This window comes from Sarcophilus harrisii, chromosome 1 (assembly GCF_902635505.1).
Source record: "Sarcophilus harrisii chromosome 1, mSarHar1.11, whole genome shotgun sequence".
In the NCBI taxonomy this organism is placed as follows: Eukaryota; Metazoa; Chordata; class Mammalia; order Dasyuromorphia; family Dasyuridae; genus Sarcophilus; species Sarcophilus harrisii.
The window spans coordinates 685424541-685445577 of record NC_045426.1 but is presented as its reverse complement, the minus strand read 5'-3'; the positions used below and the strand labels follow the sequence as shown (position 1 = coordinate 685445577).

At 47.4% G+C, this 21037-nt stretch overlaps 1 protein-coding gene across 1 annotated transcript in view; it reads right to left on the bottom strand.

The window, feature by feature from the left end:
• The window catches only part of PITPNM2 (phosphatidylinositol transfer protein membrane associated 2), a 252399-nt gene that overhangs the window by 29759 nt on the left and 201603 nt on the right, over positions 1-21037 (bottom strand). The window contains exons 8-12 of the mRNA XM_031948474.1: positions 18805-19116; positions 17195-17290; positions 4839-4934; positions 3205-3267; positions 2978-3039 (exon numbers count right to left, since the gene is read on the bottom strand). Of these exons, the coding sequence (XP_031804334.1) occupies positions 2978-3039; positions 3205-3267; positions 4839-4934; positions 17195-17290; positions 18805-19116 (629 nt within the window). The remainder of the gene's footprint in view (positions 1-2977; positions 3040-3204; positions 3268-4838; positions 4935-17194; positions 17291-18804; positions 19117-21037) is intronic.

Below are 21037 nucleotides of genomic sequence, written 5' to 3'. Positions count from 1 at the left end.
CCACTTGCACAATGCAGGATCCTACATGACCTCTCCACGCTCTGATGTCCTCAGCTACTGAATGAAGGTGTGCCCCTCCTAGTTCTAAATCCGTGATCCCCTCACTTGACGGAACACAGAAATGTTTGTGTAGGGAGGGTTCGAAGAGAAGGAGATTTCAGTGGATGAAATCCTGGACCCAGTGGATTTCCCAGAGTGACTGGACCGAACTTCAGGGCAGGAAGGGACCTCACAGGTCACCTCACCCAAAAGGTCCTTGTATGAGAATCTCTTCCTTGACCAGTGGAGCCAGCCTGGGCTAGCTGACATCCAGGGACAGAAGTTCTCCCTACGGCCCACCCAAGGTTTTGACGGTTCTTGCCCTTTGGAAACCTAAATTTGAACTCTCTCTGCTGTCCATCCCCACCTCCTCCTGCGGCTCCCGACTCTGCCCTCTGGACAAGGAGAATGAGACAAGCTCCTTTCCACTTGATGTGACAGCCCTTGGGATCCTAGAAGCCGGCTCGCTCACCTCTGCCCCAAGTCTCCTCTCTCCAGGATAAACATCCCTCTAATAATAACAGCAGTGACATTTACCCAGAGAACACTTAAAGGTTTCCAAATTGCTTCACATACATTGTCTCATTGGAGCCTCCCAACAATTCAATTCCGTCTCACAAGAACTGATTAAGGCTCTCGCTGCGTGTTGGGCGCCTTGCCGAGCCCCGGGGCTGCAGAGACAGAACAGGGAGGCCGCGCTCCAGGTGCTCATTTTATAGGTAAAAGGACAGGGCTTGAGAAAGGTTAACGGCCGAGTCCAGCATCACTCAGCCAGCAAGCTCCGGTGGCCAGCAAGCCCACGCCTCCTGTTGCCACATTAATATGTTCTGACACTCAGCATCCTCGTCCCTAAGACTCTGCAGCCGGACTTTGCCTCTGCTGCTCCTCCGAACAAGACGCCTCTCCCAGGATCAACTCGCCACTGGGCCGCTCCCCAAGCCTTGATCAACACTGCCTCTGCTCCCCCACAACTGAGGGGGGGGGGGACTGGACGGTGGAGCGATCCCAGGCTCAGCAGCCAGAGGCAGAGCGGGTCCTGCTCCCTGCAACAAGATGCTGGGGATCCCCACCCCAGCTCTCCTGCCTCCTTTTTCATGTGTTTGCCCCCCTTAGATTGTAAGCCCCTTAAGGGCTTCTGTATATCCCCAGTACCCAGAACAGCACCTGGTAGCTAGTAGGTGCTTAATGTCCATTGAATAATTGCATTGGATAAAGACTCTGAGATTCTATCTTTAAGTCTACTTTACATCCAGGAGATCAGGTGCCCACATCCGAATGGTCTATGTATCTACTGCAGGCACGAGTGTGAGTGTGTGTGTGTGTACAGGAGAGGAAGAGAGAAACAGAGACAGAGACAGAAGAGAAAATTAGAGAGAGACATACACAGAGACAAGGAGAGATAGAGAGGAAGACAGAGTGATGGAGAGAGAAGAGAGAATTAGAATGAGAGAGGAGAGACAGACACAGAGACAGAGGGGGATAAAATGGGGGGTTAAGAGAGAGGAACAAACTTTGTGGACCACTCCAATATATCCTACATGAAGCTCTGCATCCTGGGAGTAAACGAGAGGCTAGGAATAGCTGCTCTGTCTCTAACTTAGGCCAGGATCAATTCACCAATCAACCGCTCAATCAGAAAGCCCTTAAGGAGCACCTACTTCACACCAAGCCCTGGGGAACAGAGACAAAAAAGAAACCGTTTCTGCCTCCAGGGAGCTTATATTCTATCGGGGGAGATCACACACACACATAAATACGCCCCACATAAACCAAATCTGTGCAGAGGAACTGAGCCCCCAAAGATGGGAAGGGGTTTGGAGGTCAGGGGCAAGAAGCCGGGCTTCTGGGAAGAAGGGACAGCTTGAACAGGAGTGTCGAGGCAGGGATGAATAAGGAAACCCAGGTAACGGGGCACAGTGAACAAAAGGGTATAGATTACTGACAGCGGGTGGACCTGGACCAAAAGGAGCCTTGAAGAGCAAGCCAAGGGTTTGAAGGACAAAGGCCATAGGGAGCTATTGAAGGTCTTGGGAGAGGAATAATGCCAGAAAGGGAATTTTAGGAATGCGAGCCAGGTAATTTGTAAACTATGGATGGAAGCGGGGAGAGGATGTAGGCAGGAAACCTTGGGGGGGGGGCCCTTAAGATTCCATGTCATTTAGCACAAACTCTCCACTTCTATTTACAGAATATCTTCTGGAGGGGGATACCGAGTCCTTGACCGAGACCACAGGGCCCCAGATTCGGGGTCATCTGCATAAATGAATAACTATGATACCCAAATCAATGCCAAAGGTTTCTTTGCCCATATTCTGAATTAGCCGTGTAGAGGCTACATCCGTGGAGTAGAACGTAAGCCCCTTCATTGAGGGCAAAGACTGTTTTGTCTAATGCCAGAACCTAGTAGGGGGCTGGCAGACAGCAGGTGCTCAATAAATGCTATTGAAACAGGATTACAGATTGAGAGCTGGAAGAGACTTCTTAGACCATCAAGTCAAACTGCTTCATTTTATAGATGAGGAAACAGAGGCCCAGGAAGGTTACAAAGGTTAAACATCAGGGATGAGATTATTATTTTCCTGAACCAAGACAGTCCTCTCTCCATTGGGAGGACAGCCGCCCATCTGCCGCGGAAGAAAAATCTTGCTAACGAGAGACCGGTTGCAAACCCAGGTTTTGTGGATCCCTATGTGGTTGGGGGGAGTTTCTGCCTCCCAGGACCCCGGTTTCCTCATCTGTACAATGACACCACTAAAGTCCCTTCTAGGTCTCAAACCAATGGCCTTCTGGAAGGGGAATGGACTTGTGGGCCAGGTATGTGATGGCTTCTGAGGCCCCCTCCAGCTCTGAAGCCCCGTGGCCCTTCCCAGTGGAGGGGGAGGAAGACGGATTGGAGCAGTATGGGGCCCCGCCCCGCCCCCCAATCCAGAGGCCTCACCAGCACGCTTGAGCTCCCACGTGTTTCCCAGGTGCTGGCTACTGGCTCAGGGTACAGATTGTCTGCAACAAAAAACCAGCCCCCAATGTGACCCAGGAGACTCTTGAATATACCTGTGTGTTGGGGTGGGGGGCCGGGTCCCAATGTTCCTGCACCTCCTGGCCCCGCCCTCCACCCTTGGCAACCTCAGCCCCAGGGTGGCAGAGCCACCAGTGGCCCAGTCATACCAAGGGATGTCGGACTTGTGACCTCATGCAGCTCTGCCCATGGGGGAGCAGTGATCACAGGCGCTGGAACAAAAACAGAATCGAGAGAGACACAGAGACAGAGACAGAGAGACAGAGACAAACAGAGAGACAGAGACATAGAGAGATAGATGGAGACAGACAGATGGAAAGAGAGACAGAGAGAAGGAGATAGAGAGGAAAGGAGAGAGGGAGGAAAGGACAGATAGAGACAGAGAGAGAATGAGAGAGAGAAAGAGAAAGACAAAGAGAAGAAAGGAGAGAGGGAAGGACAAAGAGAAACAAAGAGAATAAGAGAGAATCAAAGCAAGAGCAAGAAAGAGAGTGAGAGTGAGAGAGTGAAAGCAAAAGTGAGAGAGCAAGAGCAAGAGAGTGAGAGCAAGAGCAAGAGAGTGAGAGCAAGAGCAAGAGAGTGAGAACAAGAGCGAGAGAGCAAGAACAAGAGAGTGGGAGCAAGAACAAGAGAGTGAGAGCAAGAGCGAGAGAGCAAAAGCAAGAGAGCGAGAGCAAGAGTGAGAGAGCGAAAGCAAGAGAGCGAGAGCAAGAGCAAGAGAGTGAGAACAAGAGCGAGAAAGCAAGAACAAGAGAATGGGAGCAAGAGTGAGAGAGCAAAAGCGAGAGAGCGAGAGCAAGAGCGAGAGAGCGAAAGCAAGAGAGTGAGAGCAAGAGTGAGAGAGCGAGAGCAAGAGAGTGACAGCAAGAGGGAGAGAGCAAAAGCAAGAGAGCGAGAGCAAGAGCAAGAGAGTGAGAGCAAGAGCAAGAGAGCGAGAGCAAGAGAGTGAGAACAAGAACAAGAGAGTGACAGCAAGAGGGAGAGAGCAAAAGCAAGAGAGCGAGAGCAAGAGGGAGAGAGCGAAACAAGAGAGTGAGAGCAAGAACAAGAGAGTGAGAGCAAGAGCAAGAGGGAGAGAGCAAAAGCAAGAGAGTGAGAGCAAGAGTGAGAGAGCGAAACAAGAGAGTGAGAGCAAGAACAAGAGAGTGAGAGCAAGAGCAAGAGGGAGAGAGCAAAAGCAAGAGAGTGAGAGCAAGAGTGAGAGAGCGAAACAAGAGAGTGAGAGCAAGAACAAGAGAGCGAGAGCAAGAACGCGAGAGCAAGGGGGAGAGAGCAAGAGCGAGAGAGCAAAAGCAAGAGAGTGAGAGCAAGAACAAGAGAGCGAGAGCAAGAACGCGAGAGCAAGAGGGAGAGAGCAAAAGCAAGAGAGCGAGAGCAAGAGCGAGAGAGCGAAAGCAAGAGCGAGAGAGCAAAAGCAAGAGAGAGCAAGAATAAGAGAGTAAGAGCAAGAACGCGAGAGCAAGAGAGAGAGCAAAATCAAGAGAGTGAGAGCAAGAGCAAGAATGAGAGAAAGAAAGTGAGAGAGAAAGAATGAGAGTAAGAGAGAGAGAACAAGAGTGAGAGCAAGAGCAAGAGAGAGAGAGCAAGAGCGAGAGAGCAAAAGCAAGAGAGTGACAGCAAGAGTGAGAATGAGAGAGAAAGTGAGAAAGAATGAGAGTAAGAGAGAGAGAACGAGAGTAAGAGCAAGAGAGAGAGAGAGAGATGGAGATGTGGATTCTGGCCCAGCTTCTGCCATCTCCCCTCACCACCCAAGCTGAAGGCAGAGGACACATCTGTTCTTTACCATCTGGTTCGGGGGTTTCGATCTTGTCCATAAGGTCATCGGAGCTCCATTTGGTGATTTCCTTGGGGAATGACTCTTCATTGTCAGATAGATCCTCTGGAGGGGAGAGAGAGAGAGAGAAGGGACAGGTTGCATTTATGGCCCACTCAGATCTGCTGTGCTATGATTGAGGTGGTCTGGATGTGAACCTGATAAGGAGGGGGGGCTCCTCCCAGAGGGGTTTGAGATTTCCAACTCAGGACCATCCTCCCCTCCCCCCTCAAGATCCCAGGCCATACCAAACCTATCACTCCACACACAGATGACTTTTTTTTGAAATAAAAGAAACCTTTTTAGCCTGGCACATGATCACAGATTTAGGGGAGGGAGTAGATGTGCTAAATGCTTCATATGTAATATCTCATTTGATTCTCCCAACCACCTTGGGAGATAGGGACTGTTACTATGCTCATTTTTACAGATAAAGGACCCCTGAGGCACACGGGGTTAAGTGACTTGCCCAGGGTCACAGAGTTAGTAAGTATCCAAAGCTGGATTTGAACTCGGGTATTCTTGACTCAGGGCCCGGGGCTTGAGCTGTTGTATTCCACAGATTCTAAAGCTCTACTCTGTGATTAGGCACCAATCTGCCATAAAGTTTGATTTAACTTAACAACCTATTTCTAATCCACTTCTACCGTGGAGAGAAAACGTCTAAGCCAGCACAGTCTCCCCTGTGCCCTCCGACATGACTCACTGCCTTGAGATTTCAGTGAACATGTACAGCAATCGTGAACAAGGTAAAAAGGCCTAAAAATAGAACTTGGGTTAACCAAATTCCCAAATTGAGCAATCAGCGACAACATCTCCATCTTCCTCCTCCACAACCGTCTCAGAGGAATCTCTGGGGTTCCTCCCACAGATCCCAAATCCGCACTGAACAGGCTACAAGTGGGGCTGACCCTAGACTAATACTTTCCAGAGGTAGGAAAAGGATATAACTGCTAGGTCTGTATCCCAAAAGAGATTTAAAAAAAGCAAGCAAACAAAAAGAAAAGGACTTCTATGTACAAAAATATGAACAGCGGCTCTTTTCTGGGGGCAAAAAATTGGAAATGGAGGTGAAGACCATCAGCTGGGGAATGGCTGAACAAAGTGGAGCACGGGGTTGTGACGGAGTACTCATGCTGTAAGAAATGGCGAGCAGAAAAACCGAGAAAGACTCCCATGAGCTGATACAAAGCGAAATGTACTGTGACCAGAGTAAGAGCATTATTGCAAGTTGATCAGCTGTGAATGACTTAGCTATTCTCAGCAACACAATGATCCAAGACTACTCTGAAGGGCTCAGAGTGAAAAATACTATCCATATCCAGAGAAAGAACAGATGGCATCTGAATATGCACTGAAACATAACCAAAGAAAAGAAAAAAAAAAAAGAGAAAGAGGGATTGTATTGAAGCGAAGGATACCCCAATCATCACAGGGATGGGGAAGGCAGAGTACTTTTGGGTTATAACTCTTTATCCATTCACCTGAGGAAAGGCCCCTCTCCCTACCCCACTTCCTAATCTTCCCAAGGGGTTTTCTAAAGGCTTTGGAGAGAAATATTATTTCTTAACATTTCTATAGATACTACAAAAGGAGATTTTTCAGGATAGTTCCCCATAAGAGCGTGTGTGTGTGTGTGTGTGTGTGTGTGTGCGCGCGTTTGTGTTTACAAAGTCAAGTAATTCCAGGGGATACTAGCTTAGTATACAAAGTGGAGTTCGCTGATTTTTCATGGAAGCTGGGGACCCTGACAGAGAGAGGAAGAGAATTCTCATCAGGCAGTAACCATCTACGAAGCCCAAGGGACTGGACAACAGAGATACGGAAAGAGGTAAGATGGTCCCTGCCTTTAAGGAGCTTCTGGTTTAATGGGGAGCATGAAAAACAGTCCTTGTAAAAACCAAAGTAAGAGCTAAAACATTGTTCCTGTTGGGGCTGTCTGTTAGGATTGTCAAGTGGAGTCAGAAAGACCCGAGTTCAAATCTAGCTTCAGATTCTTTCTTTTTTCTTTTTTTTTCTTTTTTTTTTTTTTTTTTTTTGCTGAAGCAATTGGGGTTAAGTGACTTGTCCAGGGTCAGATACTTAAAAAAAAATTGTTTATTTTAATATACATTGCTTTATGAAAACATGTTGGGAAAGAAAAATCAGAGCAAAAGGGAAAAGCCATGGGAGAGATCTAAAAAAACAAAAACAAAAAAGAAGTGAACATAGCATATGTTGATTTACATTCAGTCTCCTTAGTTCTTTTTCTGGATGCAGATGGCGTTTTCTGTCCAAAGCCTTTTGGGATTGCCCTGGATCACTGAACCACTGAAAAGAACTGAGTCTTTCATAGTTGATCATCACATGTTCTTGCTGTTACTGTGTACAATGTATTCCTGGTTCTGCTTGTTTGGCTCAGCATCAGTTCATGTAAATATTTCCAGGCCTTTCTAAAATCAACTTGTTCACCATTTTTTTTAATAGAATGATCATATTCTATTACCTTTATGTACCACAATTCGTTCAGTCATCCCCCAACTGATGGGCATCCATTCCTTTTCCAATTTTTTGCTACCACAAAAAGAGCCGCAACAAACATTTATGCTCATGTGGGTCCTTTTCCCTCCTTTATGATTTCCTTGGGGTACAGACACAGTAGTGACACTGTGGGGGTCACAGATACTTCTTACTGTGTGACTCTGCCTAAGCAAGTCATTTAACCTCTCTGTCTCAATTTCCTCAATTTTATAATTCTTTCCCCTACCTTCCAGGACTGTTAAAAGGATCAAATAAGATAATATCTGTAGAGTAGAAATGCATAAAGTGTCATATCAGTGCTAGCTATTATTATTACAAAGGCAGGAAAGATAGGTCAGAACTAGGTTGTGATGACTTTAAATACTATTACTAGAGATTCTTGAATAATAACAGCTGCATTCTGAATGGGTTACCAGGTGGCACAAAAGATAGAGTACTGGGTCTGGACTCAGCAAGATCTGAACTCAAACCTCAGACACTTACTAGCTGTGTGACTCTGGACCAGTCACTTAATCTTGTTTACCTCAGCTTCTTCATATGTCACATGAGCTGGAGAAGAAAATGGCAAAGTACTTCAGTTATCTTTGCCAAGAAAATGCCCAAAATGGGATCTCAGAGAGCAGGCCATGATTGAAATGACCAAACAAAAAGAAGCATTGATAATACAGCGCTTTAAGGTTTGTCAAGTGTCCTTTACAAATAAATATTCTCCCCTTTGCTCCTCACAAGATCCCTGGAAAGGGAAATGTTCTTATTATACCCCTGATGATTGTCGGGCCTTCCAAACTTGGGGCCCATCACTCCAATCACTGCCCAGCTCGTTGTTCTTCAAGAACAATCTCCACTGTTGCACTTTACAGAGAAATCGCTTTGGTGGCTGATGGGGATGGCCGGGGCTGGGAGGGCTTAGGGACGCAGCCAGCTTTCTCATCAAGGCAAATGACGCGGTTACACGAATACAAAGTCACGCCATTCCAAGTTACCATTAGGCAGTGACATCATTACAGTCATGTAAAATTTAGTGATGGCTTCCAGCCCAATGGAAATTCTGAGCTACTACTTTGGACCTAGCTGTCATCCAAGGGGAAGGCCCGATTCCCAACACAACACTGGGACTTTCCAATAGGTCTTTTCCAAGGGTCCCTGAGTCACCAGTCCCAATGGATGACTTCTCTGCAGTGCTCAGAGAAAGAGCCAGTCAGTTAAGGAGGGGAAGTGGAGACAGGATAGGGGAGATTTCCCCTTCTGCTTTCAGAGGGGAGTAGTCAAGTAAAGGGAGCCAAGTTCTGGTCCCCTGGCCTGGTGGTATGTACCAGTAGACCTCACGGGTCCAAGTTACTTTGCCTAAACGTATTTGGTTAAAGGCAATTTGCTTAAAAACCAACAGTCATGAAATGAAAAATCTCAGTTGGAGCAGGATGGGTGGGGTGAGTGAGGTGTGTCTCCACCTGAGACATGAAACACGCCACCCTGTTCCCCTATAAGACCAGGGGACTAAGCTAAAAGAGCTCTCTGGGCCACCTGACTCTCATGTTCAAGATGCATTTTCTGCCAATTGTGTAAGTGCAGGCCTTCATCGTCCTTCCCCTTGACTAGTACGATGGCCTCCTAATTGATCTCCTTGCCTCGGGTCTCAGCTAAGAAAGTCACCTTCCTAAAGCACCTTCCTAAAGATCTGAGTCACTCTCAAGAAACTCCAGTAGAAACCCTATCAAACTGTACATATCCTTTGATCCAGTGTTTCTCCTGGGTCTGTATCCCAAAGAGATCATTAAAGAGGGAAAAGGATCCACACATGCAAGAATTGTTTGTGGCAGCCCAAACTGGAAACTGAGTGGCTACCTATCAGTGGGAGAATGGCTGAATAAGTCATGGGATATGAATGTTATGGAATATTATTGTTCTGTAAGAAACGATCAACAAGATGATTTCAGAGAGACCTGGAGAGACTGACAGGAACTGATGCTGAGTGAAGTGAGCAGAAATAGAACATTGTACACAGTTACAAAGTTTGTGTGATGATCAACTGTGGAATTGTGTAGATGAACAATTCCAATAGACTTGGGAGAGAAAATGGCATCTGCATCCAGAGAAAGAACTATGCAGATCTGAACGCAGATCAAAGCATCCTATTTTCTTTTCTTTTTTTCTTTTAAAGCTTTTTATTTTCAAAACATATGCATGGATAATTTTTCAACATTAATCTTGTGTTCCAAGTTTTCTCCCTCTTCCTCCACGCCCTCCCCTAGATGGCAAGTAATCCAATATATGTTAAGCATGTTAAAAATATGTTAAATCCAATTTATATATATTTATGCAATTATCTCATTGTACAAGAAAAATCAAATCAAAAAAATAAGAAAGAAAACAAAATGCAAGCAAACAACAACAAAGAGTGAAAATGCTATGCTATGATCCACATTCAGTCCCCACAGTCCTCTCTGGGTTTTAGATGGCTCTCTTCATCAGAAGCATTGGAAGTGGCCGGAATCATCTCATTGTTGAAAAGAGTCACGTCCATCAGAATTGATCATTGTATAGTCTTGTTGTTGCCGTGTATAATGATCTCCTGGTTCTGCTCTTCCTTAGCATCAATTCATGTCAGTCTCTTCAGGTCTCTCTGAAATCATCCTGCTGGTCATTTCTTATAGAACAATAATATTCCATAACATTCATATACCAAGACTTATTCAGCCATTCTCCAATTGATGGGCATCCACTCAGTTTCCAGTTCCTTACCACTACAAACAGGGCTGCCCCAACATTTTTGCACATGTGGGTCCCTTTCCCTCCTTTAAGATCTCTTTGGAATGCAGACCCAGTAGAGACACTGCTGGATCAAAGGGTATGTACAGTTTTACAGCCCTTTGGGTATAGGTTCCAAATTGCCCTTCAGAATGGTTGAATCAGTTCACAATTCCACCAACAATGTATTAGTGTCCCAGTTAATCCCCTCCAACATTCGTCATTATCTTTTCCTGTCATCTTAGCCAATCTGATAGGTATGTAGTAGAATCTCAGAGTTGCCTTATTTTGCATTTCTCTGATCAATAGTGATTTAAAGCACCTTTTCATAAGACTGAAAATAGTTTCAATTTCTTCGTCTGAAAATTGTCTGTTCATATCTTTTGACCATTTATCAATTGGAGAAAGGCAAAGCATCCTATTTTCACCTTTTTTGTTTTTTCTCTCTTGTGGTCTTTTCCCTATTGTTCTGATTTTTCTTTTCCAACATGACTAAAATGGAAATATGTTTAAAATGACTCTACATGTATAACCTATATCAGACTGCTTGCTGTCTTGCAGAGAGGGGAGGGAAAAGAGAGAAAAATAAATGGAACTTAAAATCTTGTGACAACACTATCTTTACATATGATTGGAAAAATAAAATACTATTGAGGGAAAAAAAATCCACTGGCTCCCTATTACCTTTGGGATCAAAAACAAATTTCCTGTGTTTGTTGTTTAAAAATTCTTTACATTTTGGCTCCATTCTACCTAGCAAGACTTATTTATGTATTACTTTCACTGAGGCACAAAACTTATTTGCAGGATCAGAGAAATAAAAAGTGGCAAGGGAAAGACCTCAGTCTAACCTTTACACCAAAAGGAATCCCTACTCTAACATGAAGGTAGCCAGGTGGCTGGAATCAAGAAAACCTGAGTTCAAATCCAGACTTCTTAGCTGAATGACACCAGACAAGTCACTTCATCCTATTTGCCTCAGTTTCCTCATCTGTAAAATGAGCCGGAGTTGGAAATGAAAAACCAGTATTTTTGCCAATAAAACCCCAAATGAGGTCACAGAAAGTTGGACATGGCTGACATGAATGAACAACACTATCATCACTAGCATATCTGACCGATGGTCAACTAGCCACATTGTCTAGAGTAGAACAAACGTTCTATGGGCTGGTCCCTGCATATGATGCTCCATCTCCCACCTCTGAGCCTTTGCCCAGGTTATCCCTTTGGAACACTCCCCACTCTCCACCTCAGGCTGCTGGTGGCTGAGCTGTGGTGGCCACATAGGAGGGCCGAACACAAGTTTCTTCCCAGCACTGAGCATCAGTGTACAATCAGAGGGCATCTGGTTACCCGGCTTTAGAAGGCAAGTTCCTGGAGGCTGTCTCTTATTTTATCTCTGTATTCTCTAAGCAAGTGGTTCTCAAAGTTTTGTTTTCAGTATCTTTATCCTATTAAAAATGATTGGGGATCTCTCCAAAGCGTTTTTATTTATCTGGATTATATTTATAGACATTTACCATATTGGAAATAAAAACTATTTTTGAATTTGTAGATCCTCTAAAAGGGTTTCAGAGATCCCAGGATTCTCTAGACCATACTTTGAGAACCACTGCAGCTCTTGGGGATGGATTCTTTATTGAATTTAATTGCTATTCCCAGATTTGAAGTTCCAACCTCCAGCTCATGATCCAGTGACCAGCCACATCTCCAAAGGTCCAGACAGGTTTAGCAAACAGGTCAGAAGACAGAATGACCCTCTCCTGAGCCCCCTCCACCCAGGTGGAGCCAGGGTGAGGTTGGTCAGGAAAGTTCCAGGGCCTTGGAGAGAAAATACACTTGCCTTCCTTTTCTGGGGACAAACTTTGGCTCCCGGATTCAAGGCTATGCAGAAGGACCCATTACTGCTATGGATGCGGTGGAAAGGAATTAGTAGCCTTGTTCATTCTAGGAGCGGCTCCCAGTGCCAGAGTGCGGATTTCTGTGGCCCTTCCTCCCCAGGGCACTTTTAGTCCGGGACCTTTGACCAAAGAGTTTTCCTTCTACTGTGACCCCACCTAAGAATGATCCTGGGTAATACTACAGCTACACCCAGCGAAAGAACACTGGGGAATGAGTGTGGACCACAACACAGCATTCCTACTCTTTCTGTTATCGTTTGCTTGCTTTTTGTTTTTCTTCCCAGGTTATTTTTACCTTCTTTCTAAATCCAATTGTGTAGCAAGACAACTGTATAAATATGTACACATATATTGTATTTAAGATATACTTTAACATTAGGGGAAAGGGTGGGGGGAAGGAGGGGAAAAGTTGGAACACAAGGTTTGCAAGGGTCAATGTTGAAAAATTACCCACACATATGTTTTGTCAATAAAGAGCTTTAATAATAATAATAATAATAATAATAATAATAATAATAATAATAATAATAATAAATGATACTGGGTGGTTACGGGCCAGAGGCTTTCTTGGACAAGGACAAGGAGATCCAATAGGGCTGGGAGCATGAGCCATCATTAGTTCTGAGCTTTGAGATCCACTCTGGAGATTGGTGCCCCTCCCCATCCTCCACTCGTCTCCTCGAACTTGCCACAACCCTCCCCCTTCCAATCTATCCCATATGTGGCTGCCATGTTCCATTCTCATCTGGGTGGGTGACTCATGACCTGACTCAGGGAGGGTCTTCCGGCAAAAAATTATTCATTGTGGGGAGGGCAGGAGGGGGTCCGAGTCTGATTCCTTCCTCTTCCGACTGATGGCTCTTGAAATACCAAAGGCACCTGTTGGCAGTCCGAAGGGTCCCATTCTCCAGGGCAAGCATCTCTGCTTCCTTCTTTGATCTTTGATCCAATCTGGATCTTTGATCAGGGAGTGCTTCTAGCTCTTCACCGGTTCTGGCTCCCTTCCGCCCACAGCCCACTTGACCGGAGTCTTAGCTGGTTAGCATGCTGCCCAGAGGCTGGTGGGCAGTTGTCTCCCATTCCACCCCATCCTTTATCAGATGAAAAGTTCAATTATTAAAATGATTATCTGTGGATTTCCCCAGCACTTGGGCCAATTCTCTATACACCACAGGTGCTTAATAAATGACTGTCATACGTCACTGACAGGGAGATATATTTCTGCATGATTTCACACGAATAACTGATATCACAATGCTTGTCTTCTCAATGAATGAAGGGCAGGAAAGAAAGAATTAAAAATCTTTTTTAAAAGGAACATTATAAATAAATAATAAAGGTGTTTTAAAAAATGAAATGTTACTGAATAAATGCACTGGGGGCAAAGAAATGGAGAAAAGGGGCCCGCATTAGGCCTTCAATGAAACTAGACTAATAAATTATTGAGGTGCTGAGCTGGGAAGGTAAAGGTAACTTCTTGAAAGTTAGAAATAATGCACTGAACGAAAGCTGCCAGATAACAAAGATCACGTCGTTTTTATGACTCGTATGCCCAAGTGCCCGTTATAATGCTCAGCATACAGTAGGTGTTTAATAAATACTTAGTTGATTGATTTTTGTGAAATAAATACTTAATTGATTGATGGTGATTTTGTGAAAACACAGGACTGAAAGGGAAAAAGAGGGACCTCTTCTGGCTAAATAAATGACTATTCTATAGGAAATGATGAATATGATAAATATTGAGAAGCATAGGAAGAGTACAATGGCCTGATGTAGAAGGAAATAATAAAAGCTGATAATCACAAGGTAAAGCAAAAAGAGTAAAAACAATGAACACTGAAAACTGAATGCTATAAAGCTGGACCCCCAAGGAGAAGATGACCTCAGTGTTCTACCCACTAAGCCACCAGGCCCTGCCAGAACCCATCTGCTGCGTGCTCAGTTCCAGGGGCCAGAAAGGACACTATTGGGCCAGAGTGGGCCGGTGAATGGTCTACAGAGTCAGTTAAAGAAATTGGACAAGTGTCGGAAGGAGAAGAGAAAGGAGAGCTCTGTAAAGGATTAGAGAAGCCGACCCATGGAAGATGTAATAATGGGCTCATTCTGCTACCTCCCCTGCCAGCAGGAGTCGGGGTGGCAGGGGCAGAATAAGGCTCTTCCAAAGGGGTGAGGGTTGTCTCCGCAGGGGGGCAGGTCTCCCTCACCTGGAAGGCCGGCTGACCCCCAGCTAGTGCTTACATTAAGAGAGAAGGTGATTCCTCGGGTACGGCCGTACTGGATGGCCCGAGGTCCCCGGTGACTGTCTCCCTTACAGGTATTTAAAGCTCTGATTATGAATATTGAGAGCTACATGTAAAAAAACTCAACCACGATCCCCTAAGAGAGATGCCCCAGAACTGGCGCTGGCTCCCAAAGATCACCGCTAACTTCTCTCACAGGCTCCGGGGTGTTCATAAAGCCACTGGTGGGGCCGAGAGGCTCTGCTTCTGATAACTGTGGCAAACAGCAGGCGGAGGCAGGGGGACCAGGTGGCTGGGGACGCCCCTGGGGACTTCAGCTGGTTCTGACAGCGTGGGGTGCTGGCGAACATCCTGTCAGCCTGGCAGTGCCAGGCTTGCGGCGGCGCTCGAACAAAAGCGGCGCCCACAGCTGGAGGATCCCGGTCGGGATTTAAAGTCCAAATCAGACCCTTTACCGTCTGGCCCTATCACCAGCCAGTCAAGCCTCATGTATCCCGAGCCCCAGCGGCCGGGCGCGGCTGTCGTACAGGGTACAGAACACCACTGCCCCGGCCTCTGTGCCCTCCCTCAGCCGCCCAGCCTCTGTGCCTCTTTTGTCTGACCCTTTGTTGGTATTGGGTCATTTCTGCTGACTCCGTGATCCCGCTTGGGGTTTTCTTGGCAGAGATACCGTCCTCTCCAGCACATTGGACAGATGAGGAAACTGAGGCAAGCAGGGCTAAATGACTTGCCCAGAACCACCCAGCTAGGAGGTGTTTTTTTTTTTTTTTGTTGTTGTTTTTAAAATAATTATAACTTTTTATTGACACAACCCATGCCAGGGTAATTTTTTACAACATTATCCCTTGCACTCACTTCTGTTCTGATTTTTCCTCTCCCTCCCTCCCCCCTCCCCCCAGATGGCAAGCAGTCCTATACATGTCAAAGAGATTACAGTAGATCTTGGATACAATCTATGTGTGCAGAACCGAACAGTTCTCTTGTTGCTCAGGGAAAATTGGATTCAGAAGGTAAAAATAACCCGGGAAGAAAAACAAAAATGCAAACAGTTTACACTCGTTTAGGGGGCGTTTTTCATCTGATCTTTCTCGATCTTCCACACTCAACTTTGGGAGGTTACCACTTACTCGGCACGTATTTTATACACACTTAACTGAGAACCTGTGTCCCCCCTGTGACCGTCGTTCCCTGAGGGCAGGAAATGTTCAATTTTTGCCCTTGTTTCCTGGGGATTTAGCACCCAGGAAGGCTCCACACAGCTGAGCAGCCTGGCTTCTTTCTGTTGCCCCCCCCTATTGCTCCCCAAATCCCCTCCTCATTTGGAGATTTTTCTAGGTTAAGCGTGCATGTGGCCTTCCCTGATGGCTCCCAAGCTCTCGAAGGGAAGAGACTGTTTTACACGTGCCTCTGTCCCCAGCACCCAGCATAGGGCACAGAAAAGGGGGCTGATCAACTTTTAGAGTGCAAGGGTTACCAGGTGCTTTCCTCTCAACAGCCTCATGAGGTATGTCATAAGATCACAGTGGATCACAGATTGAGAACCCGCAAGGGACCCTGGATATCCTGCACCAGCCCCGAAGTCAGGAAGACTCGAGTTCAAATCTGGCCTCAGACACTTAACACGTCCTGGCTGTGTGACCCTGGGCAAGTCACTGAATCCCAATTGCCTCAGCAAAAAAATAAAAAAAGAAAAAAAGAAAAAAGAAAGAAAAAGGAAAGAGGCCCAGATGGGGGAAATAAATTTAGGGCTTTCTCATGGCACGTGGAGGGTTCTATGGACTTCTGAGGCAGGAAGATCTGAGTTTAAATTGTACTGCAGACACTTCCTTGCTGAGTGACCCTAGGAAAGCTGCTTCACGACTGGCCACAGTCTCCTCATCTGTAAATGAGCTGGAGAAGGAGACGGAGAACTCCTCCATCCAACATCCTCGCCAAATGGGGTCACAAGGAGTCGGACATAGCAATGGGCCTAACAGCAGCCCCGACCCCCAGGGCTGCTGAGAAGGCTCACATATTTGCAAAGCTTGGTCTAGTGCTGGGCACACAGCAGACCCCCGCCTTCGTTCCCCTGCTCCTTTATGCCCTCCCTCACCGCAGGTGGACGACCGTCCAGATGCCGCAGCCTCCTTCCCCAGTGTCTGGGACCCTCGGGTTCATATTGATTCAAGTAAAATAAAACCCCAAATGTGTGGCAACAAAGGATCAGTTGTTGTCCGGTTGTGTCTGACTCCCTCTGACCCCATTTGGGTTTTCTTGGCAAAGCAGTTTGCCATTTTCTTCTCTAGCCCATTTTACAGATGTGGAAACTGAGGTGACCTGAGTTAGGCAACTTGCCCAGGGTCACACAGGTACAAAGCATCTTTCTGACTCCAGGCCGGGCGCTCTATCTGCGGCGCTAACCAGCTGCCCTTTAAACCAACCTGGCTTTTTTTCGGTGTCTGTCGCCCAAGCTATCCCATCTCCCACCCCCTCGGCCATCCTGGGCAGCATTCCCTGGGCTCCTTAAATCCACATGTTCCCAGAAAGCTCGGTGTAATGGCCGCTTTCTACTGGCCTTTCCCCCGGCTTATGCTGAATTTACTTTGGCTGTATTTTGTATTTCTGTATCTACCACTTAAATTTTATACCCACCACTTATATGCATATTCCCCAACATGATTTAAACTCCTTAAAGGCAGGGATGAGTTCACTTTTTATCTTTATATCTCAAGCACTTTGCACAATGCCTGGTACACAGTAGGTGCTTAACAGTTGCTGACAATGAAATCTCCCTTGGCCCTTGAATCGGGGCAGCATCTGCCAGAGTCCAGCTCTCCCCACTGCTTATGTTCCAAGGGTCTCTGAGAAATATGGGAAGCCCCTCCACTCCTTCCCAGGACATCTTGGTCCTCCCCCAGGGTGCCCGGTGGGCACGTACCGTGGGCATCGAAGAACTCTTCGTCCGAGCTGTCGTCCGAGTCTCTGGCTATGCTCTGCATTCTCCACTCTGAAATGCTCTGGCAAGAAGGGCTCCCTGGAAGGAAAAACACAGACTTATCCCAGAGTCTCAGGGTCCCTGCCTCAGGGAGGGCCACCGCGGGGGGAGCTCTTCCCCTTGGGAGGCCTGTGGCACAACTGCAGCAGGAGAGCCTGGGGTTCAGTGGGCCGTCAGAGGCTGGGAAAAGGCAGGGAGGGACCGGGGGCTCGAGAATGGAGACAGGGGGATGGAGCTGATGACCCGGAACGCTCACCCCTTCGTCTCCATTTCCTGGCCGCCTTCAGGTCTCAGCTAAAATCCCACCTTCTCCCCCTTCCCTGCTGCTGGTGCTCATGCCCTTCTCCTTCTGTCTGCTCTGCACATACCTTAGCTCACCTCGGCCGGGAGAACGGTCGCTCCCTGAGAGCTGTAAGGAGGGCACCCTCTGAACCCCCTGCTTGGGCTAATAATGATGGTTGTTTTTTAAAATACGGTCTCTGGTTGCCCCTGCTCGTCTCTCCTCTGCCCCGCCCTTGGGGGAGCAGGATCATTCCCTATCCATCAGCACCTTGGGGAGCTCCCTGGGGAGGGGGGGACAAGCTCAGACCAGATGGAGCCGGAGGCTCAAGGGCAGCAGATTGTGCAATGCCATGGACAGGTGTTTCTCGTCACCCCCTGGAGCCTGCGCCAAGGTCAAGGGCACCCTGAACCAGCTGTTTGGTTCCAGGCTGGGGCATCCTAATTGGATCATTTCCCAATCCCTCTTCCTGCCAGTGCGTCCCTGTGAGATCAGCTCCAACTTATCCCACACAGATCGTTTTTGTGCAGTTGTTGCTTCCCCATTAGACTGCCAGCTCCTTGGGGGTAGGGAGAGGTTCCATCTTTCTTCCTATCCCCAGAGCTTAGCATTGTGCCTGGCATACAGCAGGCATTTAATAAAGGCATGTTGTTGGCAATGACTTGGTCCGAGCGGGGAGATGGTGTGCTCAGGGTCCACGTGCCAGGGGGCCTGGCCCGAGTCACACGGGGATAAGTGGAAAAGCTAGAATCTGACCCGGATGGGGACCCAGGGCAGCCCAAGAGGACCCGAGGGCTTCTCCCAAAGGCTGATGCTGGGGCTCCCCAGACACCTGGAAATAACAGGAAAGCAAAGCCCAAGGTGCCAGTGTAGGGGCGACTCCACCCACCGTAAGTAAATTAAACTGGGACTCCAGAATTAAACAATGAGAAATTTGGGGAGAGAGGGATTTTTGAGCCTACAGAGGGTCCTTTATGGGAGCCCTTTAAAGAGTGAGAGCCCCAGTGCATTTTATAAATCGGAGTTATCTTTTTTCCCCCTGAGGCAATTGGGGTTAAGTGACTTAAGCTTCATCATCATAGAGCTAGTGTTAAGTCACACAGCTACCGATTGTCAACTATCTGAGGCAGGATTTGAATTCGGGTCCTCCTGCCCCAGGGCTGGTGCTCTGTTCGCCAGGCTACCTCTGCCCCGGGAACACGCTTATTACATAAAAAAGGCTGGCAGAGCCCCGGCCTCCAGCCTGCACAGAGGGGTGGGGAAGGCCTCTCACCTCCTCGCTTGGATGACCGGGAGGACTTGGAAGATGTGGACCACTGCTTTGTTAGGCCTCGCCCCTTGAGGGCCTCCCCATTGGTGCTGGGGGGCTCCGGGACCTCCCTCAAAGCGTTGTCTTCCTCCTTCTCCTCACTGGGGGGCTCCTGGGGCCCGTGCCCGTCACTGTCCATATACTGGGCCATCTTGCGGGACAGCATCAGCTGGGCCTCCTTCTCCAGCTCCCGGATGTCCTCGATGGTCAGCCCATACCACTCGTCCTGCCAGCACCAGGCCTGCCGGTGGGCCCTCACCATCACCTTCCGGAGACCTGGGCCATGGGACCAGAGAGGGACAGGGTCAGTGAGGGGCCCGCGGGCCGGCAGCTCGGGCCTCCCCTTCTTCTCAGTGCTGGGCTCCAAGGCCGCAGCATCCACAGACTGATAGGCAGCAGGCCCGTGGCGGTGGGACGGACACGGCGCCCAAAATCCCCGCCTCTGGCCTGTCTCTCAGGGTCTGCTGCTGCCCTACAGTCCCTCCCTCCCTCCAAGGCCTGGATCTGCCACAGGGGTCTCTTCCAAGGCCTTACTGTGTTCCATCCCTCCTCAAAATAGAATGAATACATCTTCATCTCTAGCTCACAGAGTCGGGGCAGGGGGTGAGGGAAGGGCACCCGCCACACAGTAGGTGCTTAGTGAGGGCTTACTGACTGTGTGGCAAAAACAAAGGGCGTCAAGGAAGGTGAGGAGTTGCTTTTGTGTCTGTAACGCCAGTGCTTAGTGCTCAGCAACTGCTTAATAAATGCGTTTACATTCATTAAAAAAAACTCATCAACAGCCTGTGCTAATTATGCTTTGTCCCGTCAGTAATATGTAAACTTCTTAGCACAGATAACAAGGGCAATTCTGGAAGCAACAGGAAGAATTAGTATTATTATTTTTAAAGCAAGCAATTAAACTGAAATTCAAGGTTTCATACATACATATATATATATATATGTGTGTGTATGTATATTTATATTATATATAATTTAAATATATGAATATAATATATAAAATATATAATAATTTAAATATAAATATAGAAATCAATAAATTTAAATATTTAAATAAATATATATATAAATGCACACATATATACATATGTATATACATATTTAAAGACTTCAAATAACATTACTGTCAGTCCCATGAAAAATAACTTCCAATCTGTATTGTCCATCTAACTTTTAAAAAACTCTAAGCATCCTTGCCCACGGTCACACGACTAGATAGCAAGGCTTGAAGAAAGGTTTCCCAAAGCATTCTTTATGTTCCATCAGCAGCGCGCTCAGACAAGAGAGAGACGGGCACACGGGCCCCACCACCCCACGCACCTGACGTCTCAGGCTTGTAAATGAGGGTCTGGAGCCCTACTTGCCAAAAGAGCGGCCTTGAGACTATGCGGCGGAGGTCAGCGAGCCTGTGCAGAGAGCCTTACCCCCGAGGACGGGGAGAACTCCTGTCGTGCAGACGAACACTCCCATAGGCGAAACCCTCAAAGAAGAAAAGCTCCTTGGCCAGCAATTAAGAAACAGCTGGACATGGAAGGGAATCGCCAAATCTTAAAGCTGGAAGTGACCATCTAGTCCAGGGGTCCTCAAACTTTTTAAATAGGGGGCCAGTTCACTGTCCCTCAGACTGTTGGAGGCCACATTTATAAATAAAAAACTTTGTTTTATGGGCCTTTAAATAAAGAAACTTCATAGCCCTGGGTGAGGGGGATAAACGTCCTCAGCTGCTGCATCTGGCCTCCAGGCAGTAGTTTGAGGACCCCTGATCTAGTCCTTAGTCCAACCCCACGCCCAGTCTGAACGCTAAGACCACTGGCTGGCGGTTCGGCAGCCTCAGCCAGGAGCTCTCTGGAGAGCTTCCCCCTCTCACAAAAGGCAGCCCTGAACCTCAGGATGTTTGTCCTCATGGCCAAAATTTACTCTGCCTGCCCCCTGCCCTTGGCTCCAGGTCCAGAAGCTGAAGAGGATTATCCTATATGCTTCAAAAGGGAATTCTGAGCGGCCTGTTGTGAGCCAGGAAGACAACTCCTGCCCTCAAGGAGCTGAAAGTCTTCACTAAGCATCCTCCAAATTCACCAAAGATAGACCGGCGCCAGGGCCAAGGACAAGAAAGAGTGAGACTGGACAGCGAGGGAGCTCTACAGGCAAGACCAGCAGTCATTTCTGGCAGTGCTCATTTTGGATTTCTGTGATTTCATCC